Source organism: Gigantopelta aegis, chromosome 15, assembly GCF_016097555.1.
Source record: "Gigantopelta aegis isolate Gae_Host chromosome 15, Gae_host_genome, whole genome shotgun sequence".
NCBI classification, from domain to species: Eukaryota; Metazoa; Mollusca; class Gastropoda; order Neomphalida; family Peltospiridae; genus Gigantopelta; species Gigantopelta aegis.
Genome location: NC_054713.1, coordinates 43872574 through 43897740, shown reverse-complemented (window position 1 = coordinate 43897740; position 25167 = coordinate 43872574). Strand labels below are relative to the sequence as shown.

At 36.7% G+C, this 25167-nt stretch overlaps 1 protein-coding gene across 1 annotated transcript; it reads right to left on the bottom strand.

Moving 5' to 3' along the window:
• On the bottom strand, positions 1-24753 carry LOC121390049 (integrator complex subunit 11-like). The gene is made up of 18 exons (XM_041521757.1): positions 24620-24753; positions 20013-20024; positions 18828-18913; positions 18411-18484; positions 17212-17323; positions 15681-15797; positions 14771-14869; positions 14219-14392; positions 13281-13400; positions 12450-12545; positions 11872-11994; positions 11121-11210; positions 7500-7662; positions 6280-6390; positions 5948-6012; positions 5335-5477; positions 4094-4214; positions 1-1098 (listed from the first exon to the last, which is right to left on the bottom strand). The coding sequence occupies exons 1-18, from the start codon at positions 24645-24647 to the stop codon at positions 1039-1041; spliced, it is 1794 nt and encodes a 597-aa protein (XP_041377691.1). The 5' UTR covers positions 24648-24753; the 3' UTR covers positions 1-1038.
• Between the last annotated feature and the right edge of the window lie 414 nt (positions 24754-25167).

Below are 25167 nucleotides of genomic sequence, written 5' to 3'. Positions count from 1 at the left end.
TATATATATATATTTATTTTTTTCCTTATTTGAAATCAGTCTTAATATGATTTCTTGACATCTGTTTTAACAGCATGTGTGAAAAACATTTGATTTTTGTGAGACAAGCAAGCAGTCCACAGTGCTTTTAAAAAACCCATGTCCATCTCAAAAAAATACAAAACGTTTTTTTATCTTCTGATTTTCCTACATTGTCAATTGTATTGGATTTTTAATATACTGTCTCTCGCATTTTAATAAATTCATGTTGACTCTAACAACACAAAATGTTTTCATTTTCATCGGTCAACAACTTTTTGTATTTCTGTACAATCTGTCTACAGAATGCATAAAGACTGCTTGAAAGACAAAATGTTTAGTTTTTTTTCTAATTTCTAACATTTTAATCACTTCATGTTGTTTGTTTTATTGAACAACACCACTGGAGCACATTGATATATTAATCATCAGCTATTGGATGTTAAACATTTGGTAATTCTGACATAGTCTTAGAGAGGAAACCCACTACATTTTTCCACTAGTAGCAAGGAATCTTTTATATGCACAGGATAGCACATACCACAGACTTCGTGGTGCACTAGCTTGAATGAGAAATGGACTACCAACGGAACTGACCACACATCAGGCGAGCAGTTTAGCACTGGGCTACATTCCGACTCTAACTTCATCTCCAAATGTTTCCTTTTTCATTTATCAAAAACTGTTAGTCTTTTCATAGATTCTTTCTACAGAATACGTAAACAATGTATACAATGACTGAATATTTCATGACACTCCAGCATGAACACGAGATTCTTCCAGATTCTTTCTTCGGAATGTTTGGTTATTCATAGATTCTTTGCACAGAAAACGTAAACACTGCATACAGTGATTGAATCTTTCATGACACTCCAATATGAACACTAGATTCTTCTAGATTTTGTCTCTGGACAGGTGTGTCACCAAAATAACAGTAGTCTATATAACAGATGCACCAGCCAAACATTTCAATGGACACCCTCACATGACTCACATCCGAGTGTACTCGGGTCACATGACTCAAGTCTGAGTATACTCAGTTCGTATGAGCTGCAGCAGGTAACTGCCAAGATCTTCATCCTGAAACATGAAATAAAACGAGTGTGCATCAATCAAACGATAAATTACTTTAAATGTGTGTTTACTATAAGATTCAGAGATGAAAAGATTCACAGGATACAATGAGAGCTGGAAAATACAGCAGAATTTTCAAAAGAGATAAAGGTAATTAATACAAAGGGAGATAACAGTAATTAATGCAAGGGAAGATAACCCACGAAACGTTTGTTTTGTTTAATGACACCACTAGAGCACATTAACATAATTATCAGCTATCGGATGTCCGATATTTGTTATTCTGACACGTAGTCTACAGAAAGAAATGTTTTATTTAACGACGCACTCAACACATTTTATTTACGGTTATATGGCGTCAGACATATGGTTAAGGACCACAGAGATATTGAGAGAGGAAACCCACTGTTGCCACTATATGGGCTACTCTTCTGATTAGCAGCAAGGGATCTTTTATTTGCGCTTTCCACAGGCAGGATAGCACAAACCATGGCCTTTGTTGAACCAGTTATGGATCACTGGTCGGTGCAAGTGGTTTACACCTACCCATGGAGCCTTGCGGAGCACTCACTCAGGGTTTGGAGTCGGTATCTGGATTAAAAATCCCATGCCTCGACTGGGATCCGAACCCAGTACCTACCAGCCTGTAGACCGATGTCCTACCACGACGCCACCGAGGCCGGTACGTAGTCTACAGAGGAAACCTACCACATATTTTTTTTATTCCAGCAACAGATCATTTATTTCTATTTTCCCACAGACAAGACAGCACATATCATGGTCTTTAATATACCAGTTATGAGGCACTAGTTGGGATGGAAAAAAACAAAAACAATTTTAATGAGTACCGGTGAGATATACTACTCAAAAGAATTTAAGGGTCAGACGATATTTTCAACATTATTTTCTGAATTATATTAGCTAGACCATAATGTCACGCATGGTATTGTTCCATTTTGACGAAAGTGGGACTAAGCAACCCATAAATGAATTAAAATCCACTGTCATTGACACTGTCGAATAGTTCTAATGGCGAAAACATGCTTACATTTGCACATAAATTAGGGCGAAAGCGAAAGGTCTGCTAAGTGCCCATAACTTGCTTTTTCACAAAGCGCTTCATTTGCACGCTTTGCACGTGTATTCCATGTTCCCAATGCTGAATTTCCATATAATTGGAGCTTGCGTTCGTGTACGGTGCACACTCCAAATTCGACAATGGTACGACTTCAACCAACTATCGAAGATCGAGGAAGGGCTATTGCTTGGCTTCAGGATGGCAATACGCAAAGAAATGTTGCTCTGAGACTTGGTGTCAGTCAGAGTGTCGTTGGCCGACTGTGGCAACGGTACCAAGCAATGAATTCTGTTCGAAATCGTCCACGTTCGGGAAGACCCCGAAGCACTACAAATAGAGAGGACCGCTACATCACCAATATGGCTCTACGTCAACGCACAACCACTGCACGCCGATTACGTGACAATCTGCGGACTGCGACTGGAACTCGAGTGTCTGATCAAACCATACGCAATCGTCTGAGAGCCAATAATCTATGCTGCCGTCGCCAGGCTGTTCGACCACCACTCCTACCACGTCACAGAACGGCCAGACGTCACTGGTGCACACTTCATCTGCGGTGGCAACGTGTTCAGTGGGGTCGAGTGATGTTCACTGATGAGTCCAGGTTTAGTCTCCAGTTCAACGACGGTTGGGTTCGTGTCTACAGACGTCCTGGGGAGCGCTTCGCTGATGTTAACGTTAGACAACGTCACCGGTTCGGTGGTGGCAGCGTCATGGGCGGCATCTCTATCCACCACAGGACCCCCCTCTATGTGGTGGATGACAATCTGAATGGAATCCGCTATCTGAATGAGATTATCCGGCCGTTGGTTCTCCCAGGCCTTCAGCAGATTGGCGGCGGGGCAGTTCTGCAGGATGACAATGCCAGAACCCACCGCGCCAGGGTGGTAACGGACTTTCTCAGACAACAAGGTATCGCCAGGATGGATTGGCCAGCATATTCGCCTGACTTGGCCTCAATAGAGCACGTCTGGGACGAATTAGGCAGGAGAGTTCGGGATAACCATGCCCCTCCGGCCAACTTTCATGATCTGGGTCAACTTCTTATGGCAGAGTGGCAGGCCATTCCCCAAGAGTTCTTCAGACGTCTGATCAACAGCATGAGGCAACGATGTGTCGAGTGTATTCGCGCCAGGGGTGGATTCACACACTATTAAACGAATGTTCTAATGTGTAAAATCCATGTTTGACAACCTTCAACTTTGACAGCATGTCATGTGACTTTCTTGTATACAGTGACGTTTATTTGTGTTTTTTTGTAAATATGGAACAATAAATAAAAAATTTGGTGTAGTTTACATCATCAATCTAATACACTCTGAAACTTATTTGGTTATAAATTTTTGACCCTTAAATTCTTTTGAGTAGTATACATGATATGCCCGTTACTTGTATCACAGTGATTTAATAATTGTATGTGACACACCACCATCCCAAGTTGTTCCTACATGTGAGGTTTGATGGTCCTGTGTACATCTGTATGCAAGACATGATCCGGACAAGGATTTACTGTTATGTGCAGTAGACCATGAAAAGTAGGTCACAGTGACCTAGCAATAGTACGCAACACATTGCCATCACAAGTAGTTCCTACTTGTGAGGTTTGATGGTCCTGTATGCATCTGTATGCAAGATATGGTCTGGACAAGAAAAAATTAACATACGGATGGATGGATGGATGGACAGATGGACAGACAGACTGACAACACCATATCACAATACGACCCATCATAGACGGGCGTATGAAAATGGTTCCACGGATGGAATTCAATCCATTTACTATAACATTCAGATATGAAAAAAGTTCAGAGATAAAGACAACAGTTGAAAAAAATAGCAGGATCTTCATAAAGAGATAACAATAATGCAAAGGAATATAATAGTAATCCAAGGGAGACAACCCCTGGTTGAGGAAGCTACCTGATGTGACCAGGACACGAGGATGTGTTTCGTGTCTTCGTCCCCCGACACTTTGATGAGAACGTCAGACACCGTGATGGACCCGTCTGATGAATACTGTACAGGGCATTCCTTTAGCTTTCTGAAACAGTCACATGTACCAGCATTAAAGATGGGCAGTTATATGAGACAGAGAATGACAGACGGACAGAGAGAAGGCAAAGATGGCACTCTAGCACAAACAAATTGATCGGCTATTGGGTGTCAAACAATGCTGAATATATAAATGAACTGATGATCAAAATCAATATAAAAATTCTAAAGTTAACTTAAAACTCGGTGTAAAGAGCTGTGCAAAATAATAAAATACACAGGTAAGTATATTAAAATTTGGAATAAAAATCTACATCTGATAAAAACTACAAGATATTTAAGTTCAGCGTGTCATTGAAACAATTCTATTAAATTTTGTCTACCAAATATATCTTTCCTTGCTGAGCCAAAATGATTAAAATTCTATGAAAATGTGGTACACTGACAAGCTCACACTGAGGTGGAGGAACCATCTTTAGAATAAATGAATGTGTCAAGTATGCACAGAGAAAAAGAGACAGAGAGGGAGGGAGGAACTGAGACAGAAAGAGGTGGGGAGAGAGAGAGAGAAAAACAGAGAGAAAGAGACCGAGAAAGAAATATGTGGAGACAATCAGAAAGAGACATATGGAGAGAGACAGAGAGAGGTAAGAGTAAGAGAGAGACAGAGAGACAGAGACAGAGAGACAGAGACAGAGAGACAGAGAGAGGTAAGAGAGAGAGACAGTGAGAGAGAGAAAGACAGAAAGACAGAGACAGAGAGACAGAGACAGAGAGACAGAGACAGAGAGACAGAGAGAGGTAAGAGAGAGAGACAGTGAGAGAGAGAAAGACAGACAGACAGAGACAGAGAGACAGAGACAGAGAGACAGAGACAGAGAGACAGAGAGAGGTAAGAGAGAGAGACAGTGAGAGAGAGAAAGACAGAAAGACAGAGACAGAGAGACAGAGACAGAGAGACAGAGAGAGGTAAGAGAGAGAGACAGTGAGAGAGAGAAAGACAGAAAGACAGACAGACAGAGACAGAGAGAGAGACAGACACAGAGAGAGGAGACTGAGAGAGTGACATACAGTCAGGCAGGCAGACGGTGACAGACAGATAGACACGGGGTGAGGCAGATATACAAGACACGTTTCACTGCTTGTAGACCTATCAACATTCTATTTACCCTCTGATGAGCTGGTAGATTTTGTCGGCCGTCTGGTTGATGGATCCGTCCTCCTCCACGGTCACTGTGCACGTGAAGCGTAGGTGGTGTTCCTCCAGTCCGAGCTCGCGGAACGCGTGACTTGGCTCCACCAGCTGTAGCTTCTAAACACACAGATCAACAACAAACGTTAGCGCTGGTTTACATGCCGATTAAAAAACACAATAAATCTTTGGTATGGGTGCTCTATTTTAAGTACTGTAAACTGGATTAGTTATGGTGAGGTGGTTTCCCCTCCCACCCACCACCCACCACCCCCCGGAATCTGCTCCTTAACTCCTTAACACACGTCTGCAACATGTAAATTTTGTGAAAAATCGGCATCACCTTAAATACATTCTCACTTGGAAAATAATATACATGTATAAATTGTGTGACTTGTGGCAGGGCATGAATGTATTTCCCCCAGTTTACAGTAAATCTGGAAAAAAAAACACAGCAAGAACAACATCACACTCTTCACTTCAAAGTTATTGCACTAGGTTAATTCTTGACCAACTCAAATAAAATTAATTCAAATAATGTTTCTATTTACCATCTGACTAAAGTTTTATGTTCTTTGTAATACACTTACATTGCCTTTCACCAACAGAGCACCATGGAGGACTTTACGCTTTTTAGGATCAGGGGGAGATAAGCCTGAAAATGATGTAAATAAATACATTTAGACATATACAACCACTCATCATAATATTAATCAACTGGTGTGAAAAAATCTGTAAGCCTCAGTACATGGATGGATGGACAAACACAGTCTTGGGTGGATTCACGGACAGAAAGAAGTATGATTTTCTTTGACACAAAAATAATGTGATTCAAAATTAACAATTTTAAACAAAATAAAATTAAACAGAACTAAATTACTTTCTTAATTTCATAGATTCTTTAGTTGTCCAGTACACTTACTGGCTAGGTGAGCTTCTCTCTTGAGTAAACTGAGAGACACGTCTACCGAGATACTGTGTTTTGTTGGTATGGTAATTGTCTGCCCATTGGCTGGAAATGTACAGTCAACACCTAGAAAACAAATAAAGATATAAAATATCAATTAGGAAACATGAATATTAATAAACATTTTATTTTTTCTTGAATGTACATGTATGTTTACAGACGAAAGGATGGCAGTAATTCCACATTCATCTATTTAATATTTAGAGTGAACTGTAAAACTGTTGCTTTATGAAAACAAATGATATCAAATTTCATTCTGCCTTCCAAATAAATATTCTAATGAACTCAGTGACATCAAATTATGTTATTAACACTTAATCAGACTGTGTAGCAAAGAAGAAAAATCAGATCAAGAATTTTTAATAATAATGTTTTAAAACTGAAAAAAATTTGAATGGTTTTTCTCTTTTCATGAATACTTAACTTAACCTCTGACCATGAAAGTCCTCCAAAAAGAAAGACGTAGCTATCACATGTAAGAAACAGGTTGATCTGGGGAATTTACAATGCAACCATAGAGTTGGTCAACTTTGTCATGACAGTTGATGGTCAAAGCCTAGCATTAGTTGTCAGTCTCTATTAAGAGTCTTGAATCCAGACTCTTCATTCATTTCAACTTATTTTCGTGCTTATATCCAATTAAGGTTCAAGCACGCTGTCCTGGGCACACACATCAGCTATCTGGACTGTCTATCCAGGACAGTGGGTTAGTTCTTAGTTGGTTAGTGAGAGAGAAGAGGATGTAGTGGCCTTACACCTACCCACTGAGTCGTGCTTATATCAAATTAAGGTTCAAGCACGCTGTCCTGGGCACACACATCAGCTATCTGGACTGTCTGTCCAGGACAGTGGGTTAGTTCTTAGTTTGTTAGTTGTTAGTGAGAGAGAAGAGGGTGTAGTGGCCTTACACCTACCCAATGAGCCCTTAAGAACTCGCTCTGGGTTGGAGCCGGTACCGGGCTGCGAGCCCTGTACCTACCAGCCTGTAGTCCAATGGCTTAACCACTGCGCCACCGAGGCCATCCAGACTCTAAAGATTTTACAAGCACGGGGTCTGGACTCATTGGAATCATTCTATCCCCTCCATTCTAGCTGTTCAGACTATTCCAAAGTACTGGCGGTAAATTGCCATACGTTAGAGGTCAGGCTAAGTATAAAAAGAAAAACCTCCGTACCAAACTCCTGTTGAATCTTGCTCTGTAGGAAGCCCATCTTGGCAGCCTCTCCGTGCACGAGCATCACACTGCGTGGTTCACAGTGCGAGATGAGCTGCATGATGCCCTTCGCGTCCGCGTGCGCACTGAACGACATGTACTGGACGGACAGGCGGACATCCAGCTGTCACAAACAACACAACAGAATAGAATAGATGTTTAACGTCACCGCTGCACAAAAAATACATTGGCTGTTGGATGGCAAACTATGATAATAGAATAGAATAGAATAGAATAGAATAGAATAGAATAGAATAGAATAGATGTTTAACGACACCCCAGCATGCGAAATACATTGGCTATTGGGTGGCAAACTATGGTAATAGAATAGAATAGAATAGAATAGATGTTTAACGACACCCCAGCATGCGAAATACATTGGCTATTGGGTGGCAAACTATGGTAATAGAATAGAATAGAATAGAATAGATGTTTAACGACATCCCAGCATGCGAAATACATTGGCTATTGGGTGGCAAACTATGGTAATAGAATAGAATAGAATAGAATAGATGTTTAACGACACCCCAGCATGCGAAATACATTGGCTATTGGGTGGCAAACTATGGTAATAGAATAGAATAGAATAGAATAGATGTTTAACGACACCCCAGCATGCGAAATACATTGGCTGTTGGGTGGCAAACTATGGTAATAGAATAGAATAGAATAGAATAGATGTTTAACGACACCCCAGCATGCGAAATACATTGGCTATTGGGTGGCAAACTATGGTAATAGAATAGAATAGAATAGAATAGATGTTTAACGACACCCCAGCATGCGAAATACATTGGCTATTGGGTGGCAAACTATGGTAATAGAATAGAATAGAATAGAATAGATGTTTAACGACACCCCAGCATGCGAAATACATTGGCTGTTGGGTGGCAAACTATGGTAATAGAATAGAATAGAATAGAATAGATGTTTAACGACACCCCAGCATGCGAAATACATTGGCTGTTGGGTGGCAAACTATGGTAATAGAATAGAATAGAATAGAATAGATGTTTAACGACACCCCAGCATGCGAAATACATTGGCTGTTGGGTGGCAAACTATGGTAATAGAATAGAATAGAATAGAATAGATGTTTAACGACACCCCAGCATGCGAAATACATTGGCTGTTGGGTGGCAAACTATGGTAATAGAATAGAATAGAATAGATGTTTAACGACACCCCAGCATGCGAAATACATTGGCTGTTGGGTGGCAAACTATGGTAATAGAATAGAATAGAATAGAATAGATGTTTAACGACACCCCAGCATGCGAAATACATTGGCTGTTGGGTGGCAAACTATGGTAATAGAATAGAATAGAATAGAATAGAATAGAATAGATGTTTAACGACACCCCAGCATGCGAAATACATTGGCTATTGGGTGGCAAACTATGGTAATAGAATAGATGTTTAACGACACCCCAGCATGCGAAATACATTGGCTATTGGGTGGCAAACTATGGTAATAGAATAGAATAGAATAGAATAGAATAGAACAGATCAGGGCTTCTAGAATGTTTATAAAATCCACTAGCCATGGGATCAGTGATTTATAAAATCCACTAGCCATGGGATCAGTGATTTATAAAATCCACTAGCCATGGGATCAGTGATTTATAAAATCCACTAGCCATGGGATCAGTGATTTATAAAATCCACTAGCCATGGGATCAGTGATTTATAAAATCCACTAGCCATGGGATCAGTGATTTATAAAATCCACTAGCCATGGGATCAGTGATTTATAAAATCCACTAGCCATGGGATCAGTGATTTAAAAAATTTACTAGCCACGATTAAAAATTCACTAGCCCTACTTTACTTTAAGTTTAAGTTAATACAATTTTATTAAATAAAAGTAAAAATTGGATATGCCACCTAAAGAGAGAGAGATATAGTTTAAAAACATTGAGGGGTGGGGATGGGGTGGGGGGCAAAATATTCATATTTACAAAACAGACTTAACTGCAAAATTTGACCGAAACATTTCACTAGCCGTCGGGCATAGTAATAATAATTATTTACTAGCCCAACACTATATATCACTAGCCATAAGAGTGGGGCTACCATAATCTAGAAGCCCTGTAGATGTTTAATGACATCCCAGCACGAAAAATACATTGGCTATTGGGTGGCAAACTATGGTATATGCAAATATTAAGTGATGATCAACATCAATAAAAAAAAAATGCAATTGTTAAATTAAATTACAGTACTAAAGAACTGTGCAAAACAAAAAACCCAAATATCACAGATAGATGAAATTAAAATTCATAATAAAATTCTGTATCAAGAAGAAACAATTAAGTATTTAGAAAACACCCAACTCGCTACTTGCCAATACTGTTTATCTTGCACCAGTGAATTGATGTTGTCCTTCAGGTGCCTTTGGCGAGGGAAGAACGACATCAATTCACAAGTACAAGATAAACAGTATTGCCGAGTAGTGAGTTGGGTATTCTATTACTCATTAACAATCTTTATCATTATATGGAAGATTTTCAAATGATACTGTTATTGAAAACAAGTTTGCAAGTTGAAAACAAGAGGCAGCATTGCATCATAGCTATGACCTACGTATCACTGATGATGTAAGTTAGTCGTTGACATGACTACCACTACATGACTACTTTCTTGGTCCCCCCCCCCCCCCTCCCTTAAAAATATTTCCTGGATCCGCCCATGTAGGGGAAGAAATGGGGTTTTTTCTTTCAGTAAGGAAAGATCATTTTTCTTTTCCCACTTCTATCTGCCCATATGGGTAATAATGTGTCATTTCTTTTACATTTCATCAGGGTATGAACAAAATAATAATCCACAAACTGTGTGAATCGGTGAAGCCGTTCATGCATAAGTTTGCAAATGATTTTTGTTTGTTGATACCCAGATGAACATGAAGAAATTGCACTTATAATTAAATTTGAAACATACTTACTAATACTAACACTACAAGTTAATATTTTATTTTTAACAATAATGCTCAGTAAAATATCCAGTTGTACAAAACAACAAGCATTCTGAGGAAGGAAATATTTTATTTAACGACGCACTCAACACATTTTATTTACGGTTATATGGCGTCAGACATATGGTTAAGGACCACATAGATATTGAGAGAGAAAACCCGCTGTTGCCACTTCATGGGCTACTCTTTTCAATTAGCAGCAAGGGATCTTTTATATGCACCATCCCATAGACAGGGTAGTACATACCACGGCCTTTGATATACCAGTTGTGGTGCACTGGCTGGAACAAGAAATAGCCCAATGGGCCCACCGACGGGGATCAACCCCAGACCGACCGCGCATCGAGCGAGCGCTGTACCACTGGGCTATATCCCGCCCAGCACTCTGAGAGTCCTGCTAAAGTAATACCTGTCAAACTATGTTCCGAGTATTGCAGCTATAACTTTGTATTTCAATTAATTTCACAGATAATATTCATGCATATCCACAAGCAACAACGATCCAACTTCCACTCATCTAGGCCTTTGTCTATTAAAATCCGAGCCAACCCATATGCTGTTAGAAACGTAACAGCTGTATTTCAAGGACAACAAAAAATGACACTTACAGTTTGTTTATTTTCAAATTCCAGTTTTCTCACTCCATTCAGGATCTTGTGGCCAACTGTTCCCGCGACACAATATCCGGGCATTATGATCTGAAAAGAAATCAAACAAATAAACATCTTGGTTAACAAAGTGAGAGGTGAAAAGAATTTGAAGTGGGGTTTTTCTTACAATATAGTTCTCATGTTTAACATCTCTGACCCATAGTACTCACATTTAACCTCTGTGACCCATAGTACTCACATTTAGTCTCTGTGACCCATATCACTCCTATTTAATCTGTGTGACCCATATCACTCCTATTTAACATCTGTGACCCATATCACTCCTATTTAACATCTGTGACCCATATCACTCCTATTTAACCTCTGTGATCAAGGAAACTCATATTTAACCTCTGTGATCCTTAGTACTCATAGCTAACGTCTCCGACCCATAGAAAGCACATTTAATCTGTGACCAATAGTACTCATATTTAACCTATGTGACCTATAATACTAACGTTTAACCTATGTGACTCATAGTATTCATGTCATCCATAGTACTCATTTAACCTCTTTGACCCCTGAAACCAATATTTAACCTCTGTGATCCATAGTACTCATATTTAACCTCTCTGACCCATAGAACTCACATTTAACCTCTGCTACCCGGAGATTTCACCATGTTTAATCTCTGTAACCATAAAAACTCATTTTAACCTCTGTGATCCAAAGAACTTGTGTTTTAACCTCTGTGTCTGCCAGTACTCACCATGTTTTCCTTGACGGGAGCCCACTTCTTGAAGATCTGTAACGACAACCCAGCATGCAGCATTCCTGGAGTTGCAAACACAACCATCGGACCTGGGTTTTCGATGTAGGCTCGGTCAAAGGGCTACCAAAGAGAAAACAATTGTCAAGAAAAAGTGACATCTGCCTCAAGCTCAGCCAGCAAACATTTCGCTATTGTGTGCGAACTATTTGATTGGTTCACGAAGTGGGAATTCAGTTTACTGTGGAGTGTAAAAATCAGTCAAGCAAACATTAGTGACAAGCCGTTGACCGAACTTTTCCCTGATTCCCCTGAATGCATAACATTTGGATTTGTTATTTTACAAATTGAAATATGTCTTCCCAAGTTAAAAATATTTTAATTTTAAAGTAACATAAATATTAATTTCTGTAAAACAACTGTATACATTGTGAAGTTGAAGGAATGAGATAACGGTGGATGGTAAGATTAGTTTGTTATGTTTAACGACACCACTAGAGCACATAGATTAATTAATCACCAGCTACTGTATATCGAACATTTTATTCAAAAGGTCTTGTGTATTATATTATAGATACCTTGATGTGGCTGAATTCAAAGAGGTTTCTTTTGACGAATGTTTCCTTTATTTTCTGACTGGTCCACGTTATAAACAGCTTGTAGTAATGGTTGGCCTGTACAGAAAAACAGAAGTAACACAAAATAAAAATTACAATAATGATTTCTAGATTAGTCCCATCACACACATGACGTTACCTTTTCAGTGAGTCCGAGAGAGAAGTAAATATTCTAATGACCATCACACACATAACATTACCTTTTCAGTGAGTCCGAGAGAGAAGTAGATGTTCTTCTGACCATCACACACAGGACGTTACCTTTTCAGTGAGACCAAGAGAGAAGTAGATGTTCTTATGACCACCACACACATGACGTTACCTTTTAGTGAGACTGAGAGAGCAGTAGATGTTCTTATGACCACCACACACATGACATTACCTTTTCTGTGAGACTGAGAGAGAAGTAGATGTTCTTATGACCATCACACATGACGTTACCTTTTCAGTGAGACCAAGAGAGAAGTAGATGTTCTTATGACCATCACACATGACGTTACCTTTTCAGTGAGACCAAGAGAGAAGTAGATGTTCTTATGACCATCACACATGACGTTACCTTTTCAGTGAGACCAAGAGAGAAGTAGATGTTCTTATGACCATCACACATGACGTTACCTTTTCAGTGAGACCAAGAGAGAAGTAGATGTTCTTATGACCATCACACATGACGTTACCTTTTCAGTGAGACTGAGAGAGAAGTAGATGTTCTTATGACCATCACACATGACGTTACCTTTTCAGTGAGACTGACAGAGTAGATGTTCTAATGACCATCACACATGACGTTACCTTTTCAGTGAGACCGAGAGAGAAATAGATGGGCACTTTGAGGTTCATTCTGTCCCAGTACGTCTCCAGTAGAATACACAGCTCCTGCGCTCGACCCAGCGCAAATACCGGAATCAAGACCTGCATTAAAACAACAACAATTAATTCATTCATTAATACTCCACCAGGGCTTATACTTAATGATGGCACTGACGGAATTGCCATAGCTGTGATATGAATTGCCAAAAGCCTGGGGCTTTACCAATGGCAGTTTTTTTTATCGCTGGATAAAAATTATGGCTGCTGGTTGAGGAGACAGGTTTTGGGCTTTTAATTTTGTGTTTATCTGTTACATAATGTGTAAGTTTAGTTGGATGTGACAAAAACTATATGTAAATTGCATAATGCATCGCAGCCTGAAATGAGACTGGGTGGGTGGGTGGATGGATAAAGAAATGGACAGACAATGCAGACATATTATGAAAATAAAAATATGTTGGATGTCTTTGAGGAATAAGAAACACTATCTTTTTACACTATCAACGGACAGATGGATAGATAGTGCAAAAGTATTAATAAAATAAAATTGTCAAACATGTTTTCATTAGGAAAATATATAGCTTGATGTAAAAAAGTCTGTTTTTAACTTGGGTTATTAGACCAATAAGGAAGGAAGAAAATGTTTTATTTAACGATGCACTCAACACATTTTATTTACGGTTATATAGCGTCAGACATATGGTTAAGGACCACACAGATATTGAGAGAGGAAAGCCGATGTCGCCACTCCATGGGCTACTCTTTTCTATCAGAAGCAAGGGATCTTTTATATGCAACATCCCACTGACAGGATAACACATATGACGGCCTTTGATATACATCGTGGTGCACTGGCTGGAACGAGAAATAGCCCAATGGGCCCACCAATGGGGATAGACCAATAAGGAAGACACCCTCACCTTTCCACCCTTATCAACACAGTCATGGACCTTCTTAAGAAAGTCACGCTCACGACATCTCTTAGAGTCTCGTATCGTTGTGGCGTAAGTCGACTCAGAAATCAGCAGATCGGGCCGACACTTGTCTATAGACGCAGCTCCAAGATGTCTGTCTGGAGTCATGTTGTAGTCACCCTACAATCAAAGGGAGAAAACCAATTGTTAAAGTTTGTTTTGTTTAACGACACCATTCACAACCATTTGTAACATGCTCAACAAGACTTGACATTGTGTGTGTCAAGTTTGTTCTATTTCTAAAAGGGAACATACAGAATACATATTTGGGTTTGGTGGCAGCAGTGAGATATTTCGTTACATCTGTGATACTCAACATAAGCTAAGATCATCTTTTAAAAGCCAAAATTCAATCCAAAATTTGCAAAACATTATTTAAACTTTATGCAAAAAAACAGAGCTGATATCTGATATAAAAGCTGAACGAAATTACTTCCCATTACACAATTTTTAATAGGTTTTTTACAAGAATGAGTCGGTGATGAATTATCAACACACCGTGTACACGACCGACTGCTGACCGACTCGGATGTGGAACATGGCTGCTCCAAGGACGTGGCCGGCATAGTACGGTTTAATCTCCAGTTCATCATCCACCTGAAATAACAAGACAAATGCTATTACATGTCTTTTATTAAAGACAGAGAGAGAGACAGACATACGGACAGAGAGATATTGAGAGAGAGAGAGAGAGAGAGAGAGAGAGAGAGAGAGAGAGAGAGAGAGAGAGAGAGAGAGAGAGAGAGAGAGAGAGAGAGAGAGAGAGAGAGAGAGACAGACAGACAGACAGACAGACAGACAGACAGACAGACGGAGAGGGAGAGGGAGGGAGGGAGGGAGAGAGAGAGAGAGAGAGAGAGAGAGAGAGAGAGAGAGAGAGAGAGAGAGAGAGAGAGAGAGAGAGAGAGAGAGAGAGAGAGAGAGAGAGAGGGAGGAACAAAGACAGACAGTCACAGAATGAAAGACAGAGACACAGAGGGAGAGAGAGAGGAGAAATGCACAGCTAATACCACAAGGATATCCTTATTATATACTCTGCATCTTTTAAATTCACGTTCCCACTAATATGACGATACAAACCCTAGCCTTTGATATACGAGTTGTGAAATTGAAAACAACCCACAGATCTGCTGTGAAGCGTTGGGGGCATGAGTTAATCATACAATCTCATACCATAGGTTAGTACTAAATGAATTGTGCAGTACACAGGTATTTACAATATGAAATTAATAACATGCACTAACTGTCTCACCTATGATAAACCTATTCTATGTCAAACACCGCTGCAGCCATTGATGTTCATCTCAATGCATGTTAGAGAAACAAATCTAAGAAAAAACATTTAATTAAAAATGAATTAATTAAAATGAAATTTAAAAAAATTATGATGTTGTCCCTTTAACACAACCTGAATGGACTGGTGAAGATTAATGGTGACCACTTTCTTCATACAGGCTTTGATCATGTCGGACGTGAAGAAATCCTTCTCTCCTTTCCGGTCGACCATTATTTTCCTGTAGTCTTCCTGTGAACATAAACACTTTATATTTTCATACGTATACAGCTTTGATCATGTCTGACGTAAAGAAATCATTCTCGCCTTTCCGGTCGACCATTATCTTCCTGTAGTCTTCCTGTGAAAATAAACACTTTATATTTTCATACATATACAGCTTTAATCATGTCCAGTGTAAAGAAATTCTTCTCGCCTTTCTGGTCGACCATGATCTTCCTGTAGTCTTCCTGTGAAAATTAAGAGTTTATATTTTGGTCTGTATTAATAATGTTTTATGGCCACGATGAAAGCACAAGTATTAAGAAAAGTAATGACTGTAGTTTTAAATTGGTACATAATGATGTAGGATGGGAAAGCAAGACCACAAAATTTAATTTAAACCATTCGATGTTGTGTGTGCCAATGTAAAGATCATGCCGTGAGAATGGTGATGACATTCTACAAGTATCGATGGAGTGAGTTAAACAAATAAAAAAAGTAAAGTTTGTTTTATTTAACGATGCCTCTAGAGCACATTGATTTTTTATCTTATCATCGGCTATTGGACGTCAAACATATGGTCATTCTGACACTGGTTTTTTTAGAGGAAACCCGCTGTCGCCACATAGGCTACTCTTTTTACGACAGGCAGCAAGGGATCTTTTATTTGCGCTTCCCACAGGCAGGATAGCACAAACCATGGCCTTTGTTGAACCAGTTATGGATCACTGGTCGGTGCAAGTGGTTTACACCTACCCATTGAGCCTTGCGGAGCACTCACTCAGGGTTTGGAGTCGGTATCTGGATTAAAAATCCCATGCCTCGACTGGGATCCGAACCCAGTACCTACCAGCCTGTAGACCGATGGCCTGCCACGACGCCACCGAGGCCGGTCAAACAAATAAATACTCCCAGAAAAATGTTCCTGTGTACTAAATAAAATGGTTTCAAACCAACTGTTATCTTCGTAATGTTTGACATGTGTTACCCATATGAACACATCATAATTTTGCAAATCATCTCATGATTACAAATGTTCTTGAAAACAATTTAATATTTCCTCCATTACATATACCGTGTGCAATACAAGAATAGGATCTTTTCATTAAAGTATTAAAATATTTATAATTATAAATGCAATAACCAAGCTATGACTTACAAGCAGTATAGGACAGATGGCCTTGGTGGGGTGGGTCATGTAAACATATATAAGTATACACAATAATTAATGTAATAATAAGCTATGACTTACAAGCAGTATAGGACAGATGGCCTTGGTGGGGTGGGTCATGTAGACATATATAAATATATACAATAATTAATGTAATAATAAGCTATGACTTGCAAGCAGTATAGGACAGATTGCCTTGGTGGGGTGGGTCATGTAAACATATGTAAATATATACAATAATTAATGTAATAATTAAATCAAGCTATGACTTACAAGCAGTATAGGACAAATGGCCTTGGTGGGGTGGGTCATGTAGATGGGTCCATCATATCCAATGATCTCTGACATGTACGGCAACCCTCCACAGTGGTCAAGATGGAAGTGACTTCAAACAGAAAGGAAAGGAATGTTTGATTAACAACACCCCAGCACATTTACAACTAGCCGTCTTAATAGGAGTCTTAATAGGCAATTGTGACACCAAATCTAATAAGTAAGAATGAAAACCATCATCTTTTCTTCAGATAGCTTACTCAACCAATTAGCAGCATTTATCCATAGACAGCAGATTGGTACATAGCCCAGTGCTAATGTGTTCGCCTGATGAGTGGTCAGTCTAGGATCGATCCTTGTCAGTGGCCCATTGGGCTATTTCTTGTTCCAGCCAGTGCTCCACGACTGGTATATCAAAGGCCATGGTATGTGCTATTCTGTCTGTGGGATGGTGCATATAAAAGATCCATTGCTGCTAATGGAAAAATGTAGTGGGTTTCCTCTCTAAGACTATATGTCAAAATCACCAAGTGTTTGACATCCAATAACCGATGATTAATAAATCAATGTGCTCTAGTGGTGTTGTTAAAAAAACCCAGCTTTAACTTTAATCACCAACTGATCACCGCGATCAAGACACTATGTACAATTTGTGAATGTTACTGTTAACATAGTTAGTATAGATTTGTTTTTCTATATGATTTACATCAATTCCATCATCTAAATTAGAGGAACAATTGATTATAAATTTTTATAATTGATCATCACCAACAGTAGAGCCAAACCAATAAATGTTTGATTAAAATAAATCATTGGAACATCAATACCTCTAAGACAGATTAGTTTGGTGAGTGCTATTTTCAACGTGATTGGGTTTTATAAAAATGAACGTCTGCCGCAACCCTTGACACTGAACCACACAGGGCTAGCTCTGCCACTCAACAAATTCACCAGTTTAGAATCTTAAAATTCCAAGTAATGATCGATATTCTGCAGTTGTTAAAATTCAGAAGATAATATGGCAAAATATTCTGCTTACCCAAAGAGAACCCTGGTATATATGACACCATCCCTTATTCACCCACTCATCCTGATGATTTTGGATTTCAGTAGATACAAATAGTTTTTGTACCCTGTTTATAATCAATTGATGATTTTCCATGTGATGCCTTATTAAAAATGAAAATAAATACACATACCTGATAATAACACAATCAAAATAGTCAGTCAGTTTCTCGGTCTTTGTGATGTAAGTAAAGTCTGGAAATCGTCTCTGTGAGAAAAAAAAAAAAAAAAATATATATATATATATTAAGCTCTAAATACAAAATTTGCTGGAATGATGTCATGGACCGTGACATCAAACTAAAAGCAGCGTCATCATGTCCACAAGTGAGAGGTCAGGTTAAAGTAAGGAAATTTTTTAAAATTAAAGCAGCTACGTACAAAAAAACAAAAAATGCTAATAAAAACGCTTATTATAAATTAACATGTAGTATATTAAAATGAGGAAGAATGGTAAAGTGACAGATAAGTTGCACATTACATGGATGTCAGAAACAGGATAGATGTGCAGGTAGAGAAAATTAAATTGTCTTGCAATTCCAGTCTTTTACCTCATCATTAAATCCCATGTGCATCCCACAATCCAGCATAATGTTCTTTCCACCGATCGTCAGAAGGATACAACTGCGGCCAACATCTGAAATAGGTCATTTCATAAATATAAAAATTACTAAATTCTGATGTTTAAAAAAAGGCAAACGGACCCGATTTTATACAAGAATTCTGTTGAATTAAACATCTCACATAAAATAACTTATTCAGTGTTACCGATAGTTGCATCCACATAGATGTTCAATTAACTCATGTATGTAAAAAATAATAATTTAAATTTAAAAATTAATATTAAACAATTAAACTTTTTAAAAAAATAAGTTTAATTTTAATTTAATAAACTTCCTTTTTTTTTTTAACAATAACCGAAATGAACATCCATACATGTAGGTGTAACTATTAACTTTTATGTTCTGCTAAACACAAGAGTTGACAGTATCACCGCCACTTTCAGGAAAGTAATATCTATAGTGCTACTCAGTTTGTATGAATATTATTAAATACTCTTCAAAAAAAGTAGGGGAACCTGAAATATTAATGTAAATATCAACTATTAGACCGAACATACACTTTGACCACAGACATCCTAGAAAAGAACATTCAGGTCTGTTTATCAACACACTGAAACACATGCCATAGTTTGCACATGTATCACACAGTTGCCCCATACATGTACATGTGAGTTGGGTGTCATTCTCAATTTTCACTTCTGACCCCAATCGTCTTTGGTGGTCATAAAACCTACTGTAATACTGAACTACCAGTTGTAATGTTTGCCAAATTAATTCACTATTATCATATAACCATTCCCCACAGCTAATATACCTTACAATTTTGGCAGTTGTAAATTCTTATTAGACTTCCCCTACTTTTTTTGAACAGTATATATGTGTTCGAAGACAAGATAAAAGTCACATATATTTATAAAATAATAGGTAACACAATAAACAAACAAGAAAGATTTATGATTCAATCTTAAAATTTCACTCTATTAAGTGTAAACTAGCAAACTTCAGGCATTAATAAGCTAAGTTATGTGCGATTTTTTTAATACAATTCAAGCACAATATAAACAGCAATTATAACCCCATCCTTTTGCTACATCTGGTGTTTTTTTTACTGTATTGTTTCCATCATTTCACCACTAATGCATGTACATGCAGACAGGAAAACATGTATGTTACCTTGTCCAGCTCCTGAAAAATACAAAAATAAACATGATCAAAATAAAGCTCAATCTTTTAAAACAATAATTATATTTAGTACTAGACACAAAAAAGCAAGCTACATGAAAATTGGAAATTGGTTAGTTCATCAAAATAAACCTCGATATACACTGATGAACGTTAAGGTTTCCCCTAGGTCCCATTCGGACCCTGAACTAATCCTGTGAACCACCATTAAAATAACTGGAAATGCATTTGTTACTTTAACGTTATTGTGCTAAATCACCTCGATATACTCAGAACAGACAAAAAACGTGTTGTGCCCAAATTAGTGAGATCTAAAGCCCTGATAGTAGTGACAGATTAACAAAAAGAATAATAAAATTTTGGTCAGCCTATTTACCACCTGTAAACCCGGTAGTAACCCGGAAATAAAAACACAACCCGTATGCTAATATATATGCTGATGCATATCTGGCACGATGATACCTATCAGTATGATGTATTTAAATAAATTTTTAAAATATTAATGTAGGAAAAATATTTTTAGAAAAAAATTAATTTTTCATCTTCAGCCCATGATCTTTACAGCCCAAAGATGAAACACAGTGATTTTCTACATTGACATTATATATTTAAATATATCATACTCAGATGATACTGAGATGTATCATCATGCCAAATCCCATGATTGTATATGACATATTTATTCACAGGGTTTACTTTTAATTTTTCAGGAAGTGAAGAATGATTTTGTTATGTATTCTCAGAACCGGCGTGACATCACACGGCCTAGTTACCGATCATCCGGGTCTTTGGGGGTGAAGCAAAGCCTTAGTGATTACTGGTTTACATAGAATAAAGTTATCATATTAACGTTTTACATGCCTTCCACATTGTCATTTATTTTCTGTAGCTAACACATAGTTGCAATACGTCTTATGTGTATTATAACAGCTTGGGTTGCCATATAAGAGAAACGAACAACGGGAATTTGATTTAGTATAATCTATATTTAGTACCAATGTGTTTCCGTGCACTTTGAATGTCGAGGGGACAGGGCAGGTTGGGCAGAATATAATTTTTGTTGATGCAATTTTCAGGTAATGTTAATTATAAATTTTAACAATTTTGAAATGATAAGATAATTATTAATATAATAATTATGATGTGGGCTACAAAATATATAATTTGTATTTATAATAAAATTTGTATGCATGATTGAGTTAATTATTTTTATGATTTAATAATTATTTTGTTTCCAAATAATATGTAATAATTAAACAATGGCAAAGTTGTTACTTTACAAGTTCAAAATTAAAATAGTATTATTGTCATATCTTATTATATAGATGTATTGGCAGCAGTATAATGTTCCACTGAATACATTCTTTTATTCTTAAAACAAAATACAGTTTCTTGAAATAATGAAATGCTTTTGTTTTAACAGATTGCAAAATTACCACATGATGTTGCCCTTCCTTACCGGTTGAATGCAGGCAACAAAAAATAGCAATAATAAAATAAAGCCATCCTCAGACCTTGACATCTAGGGGGAGCAATATCTCTCTCTACTTACCCATCACACCTGAGATTAGTTTCAAGGAAAATAATATATAGTTTCCTTTGGCATGTGAATTTATATACATGTAGTATCAATATGGTAATATTTTAAATTGCCCCCCATAAACTACATTAGGGAGCAAATAATCAGTTCCCTCAGTTATTTTCATGTCGAGGTCTACAACCTAATAAAACATAAGTGTTACCTCGTCGAACAAACATGCAAATGTTTTAATAATAGGGTTTAACCTGGTATATTTAGTAATAAAACACAAAAACTTACCTGAGTAAATAATGGTTAATATATATATGTATAGTATTGGTGTTGTTTTATATCTAGTCACAATGGATATTGCAGATATTTTCTTGTTCAGTCTTGTGCTTAATTGGAATTGTTATTGCAGTTCAATTTAAGTAATATCGACAAAACTAATTTTTAATAGTATACAGCTGGAGAAAGGAGGCAAATATGGTTGTTAATAAACTGATCTATATCGGTATGCCTTCTACTAGACTACACATATTTAACCTAAGTTGCTTTTAACCCGGGTTAAATTACCTCATGTAGATGCACTTATGTAGCATATTCAAGGAAATATATCAATGAGATAGTTAAATGCTATATTCTGCATGTCAAACTGTTTTCAAAATGGAAAACAAATATCAGATATGGCAGTTGACCATTCATTTTATTGCAGGTAATTTCTAAAGCAGATTACAAAAACAAACACACACACACACTGAACTGTAGAATACCATGAAAATACATATATATGTAAAAAGGTAAGTCCTCTAACTTGACCAAGTAAAATTTACAAATGTACCACAACCACCAAATTAATTGATCCACAATAGAATAGATTTTTTATGTATTTTTAGATTTATGTATATGTATGTGTAGTGTTTTCCCTAGCTTGTTTTAGCACGGTGCAGCACCATGCCTCAATAGTCTAGCACCATCTTGCCTTAATCAGCACCATGCTGCCCTGAGATTAAATAAGCCTTTTTCACTAATTAATTCTAAAATTGCCTTTATAAAACACCCAAAAAGGTATTATTGATTAATAAAATATGCCTTTTACATCTTTTGCCATTCATTTATTAAAGCAAGCACATAAATTACATTAATGTTTATTTCAATTAATTTTTGTGTATTTTTAATGAAAAAAAAGTGCCCCAAAAATGGTGAAAATGTCCCAAAAGTGTTTGGTCTACCATGCCTTGACAAATTTCTAGGGAAATCACTAATGTGTGTATATATATATATATATATGTATGTATGTATGTATGTATGTATGTATGTATGTATGTATGTATGTATATGTATGTATATATATATATATATATATATATATATATATATATATATATATATATATATATATATATATATATATATATATATATATATATATATATATATGTATGTATGTATGTATGTATGTATGTATGTATGTAGTGTATATAGTGTGTATATATATATATATATATATATATATATATATATATATATATGTAGATATATATATATATATATATATATATATATATATATATATTATATGTATGTATGTATAAAATATATATATATATATATATTGTATGTATGTATATGTATACATATACATATATAGATATATATACACACACACACATATACATACATCATATATATATATATATATATATATATATATATATATATATATATATATATACTGAAACAAAGGCACACACACATTATTTACCCTCTGCACCAAAGTAAATATTAAACACACGGGGGGGGGGGGGGGGGGACGACCTATATGTTCTTACTGCAGGCCTGCTACAGACACATTTGTAAAAAAAAAAAAAAAAAAAGTTTAAACAAGAATTTAGGCCTATATTATAATTATTATATGTGTGTAATTTAGCAGTATAAACTTTTATTTTAAAATTAAAAAATAAATAAATAAGATGTTGTAGCTGTGGTATGGCAAAATAAATACAAGTATAGATAATATCCAAGCAACTAAGATTAAATGAAAAATAAAGACCACACAAATTTAATGATAAAGGAATATACTCTTTATTCAAGAACTGGATGCATCGTTTTGTTGGGGGGGTTTTCATGGAAGACGATGGAATTGTGTATTTTATTTACAGTATAATGTGGGATTTGTATCACTGCACATGCTTTAACCATTTTGTTTGCTAAATTAATCTCTGTTGATGTCAACAAGCAACAACATTAAAGTCAACGTAGTCACATTCTGTGAGGGAAGCCATGGAATTCCATCAGGTTTGTCGTTTTAATGACCCTACCTACAAGCGGCGCCTAGTCTCTTCTTTTGGAAATTTGTAAAACGAAAAAAAATTAACATCATGTTATGGTTTATGCAGCCAACTGCACAACATGTGTTAGGCATCGTGACCGTTAACTGTTGTAAATGATCGACCAAAGTTGCCTCATTTCACTATCAAACCATACCTAACTAAGAAGAAGCTTCACCGCGTCACATGATAAACAATGGCGGCCTGGGGTCGAAGTACCCGTATGTTCGGTTCCGAGAATGGGCCCGGCCGATTTTGAAAAATGTCATTTTTTCTTTAAAATATTTTTCCTACATTAATTTTTTTTAACATATTTAAATACATCATACTGAGATGTATCATCATGGCAAATATGCATAACATACAGGTTGTGTTTTTGTTTCTACGTTACTACCAGGTTTACGGGCAGTAAATAGGCTGATCAATAAAATGTTAAACTTGAAGAGCCAAAGACAATCTTCATTATTGGAGAGTATTGCCGTTTTATTGAAATATTGGCAAATGTTTATACAATTGGACATACGTCTGTAATCGGAAATGAGCAAGCATGAATGAAGAAATTATACAACTCAAAAGTATCTAAATTATCGCCAAAATTCACGTTTAATATAAAGTGCAGGTTCATTTAACGAAAACTATCAGACGAAAATATGCTCTGTTCTACAGACTGTAGTCGTACGTAATTGCGTTCGTTTGTACACTTATAATAAACATGTGACGAAAAAACCTTTTTCATTTACTATACATACCAAGAGGTGTCACTTTAATTTCTGCCATTGTTTTTAAATCTGTAATGTTATAATGACATATTTATTTCACATTTATTTTTGTTAGATATTTCTTATGGACGCAGACATGTTGTCTTGTCATTGGTGAATTCGTCCCAAGTAGACAAAGCATCCTTTCTTCATTAGTTTGTTTCTGCATTTTCTACGTAAATAAAAGCATATATAATTGTAAGTTCCATGTCATAATAAATAATAGCTTACAAATTATTGTTGATCACATCAACAGACTTATTATTTAATGCATCTAGTACATAACAATGGAGCCATAACAATTCCTGATATTGTATTGTATTTGACATTCACATTGCATAAAGAAATACTCTATGGTATTATAGTAATAGACATAGCAGCTTGTTTAATATATAGATTGACTCAATCCCCCCCCCCCCCCCCCCCCCCACAAGACACACACAATATAAACTTCGTATGTCAGTCTAGACCCCACACCAGGTAACATTCCTGTATAGGCACCTGATCTACATGGTCCAGTTTGTTTTTGTTTAACGACA

Bases quoted from the DNA above. Each gene is read 5' to 3' on its own strand.
- LOC121390049 (XM_041521757.1), bottom strand. From the start codon at position 24,647: ATGGCAGAAATTAAAGTGACACCTCTTG. The intron at 14,870-15,680 runs GTTGTGTTAAAG...TTGTTATTTCAG, and splicing joins ATCTTCACCAGTCCATTCAG to GTGGATGATGAACTGGAGAT. The intron at 14,393-14,770 runs GTGTGTTGATAA...CTTTGATTGTAG, and splicing joins AGCAGTCGGTCGTGTACACG to GGTGACTACAACATGACTCC.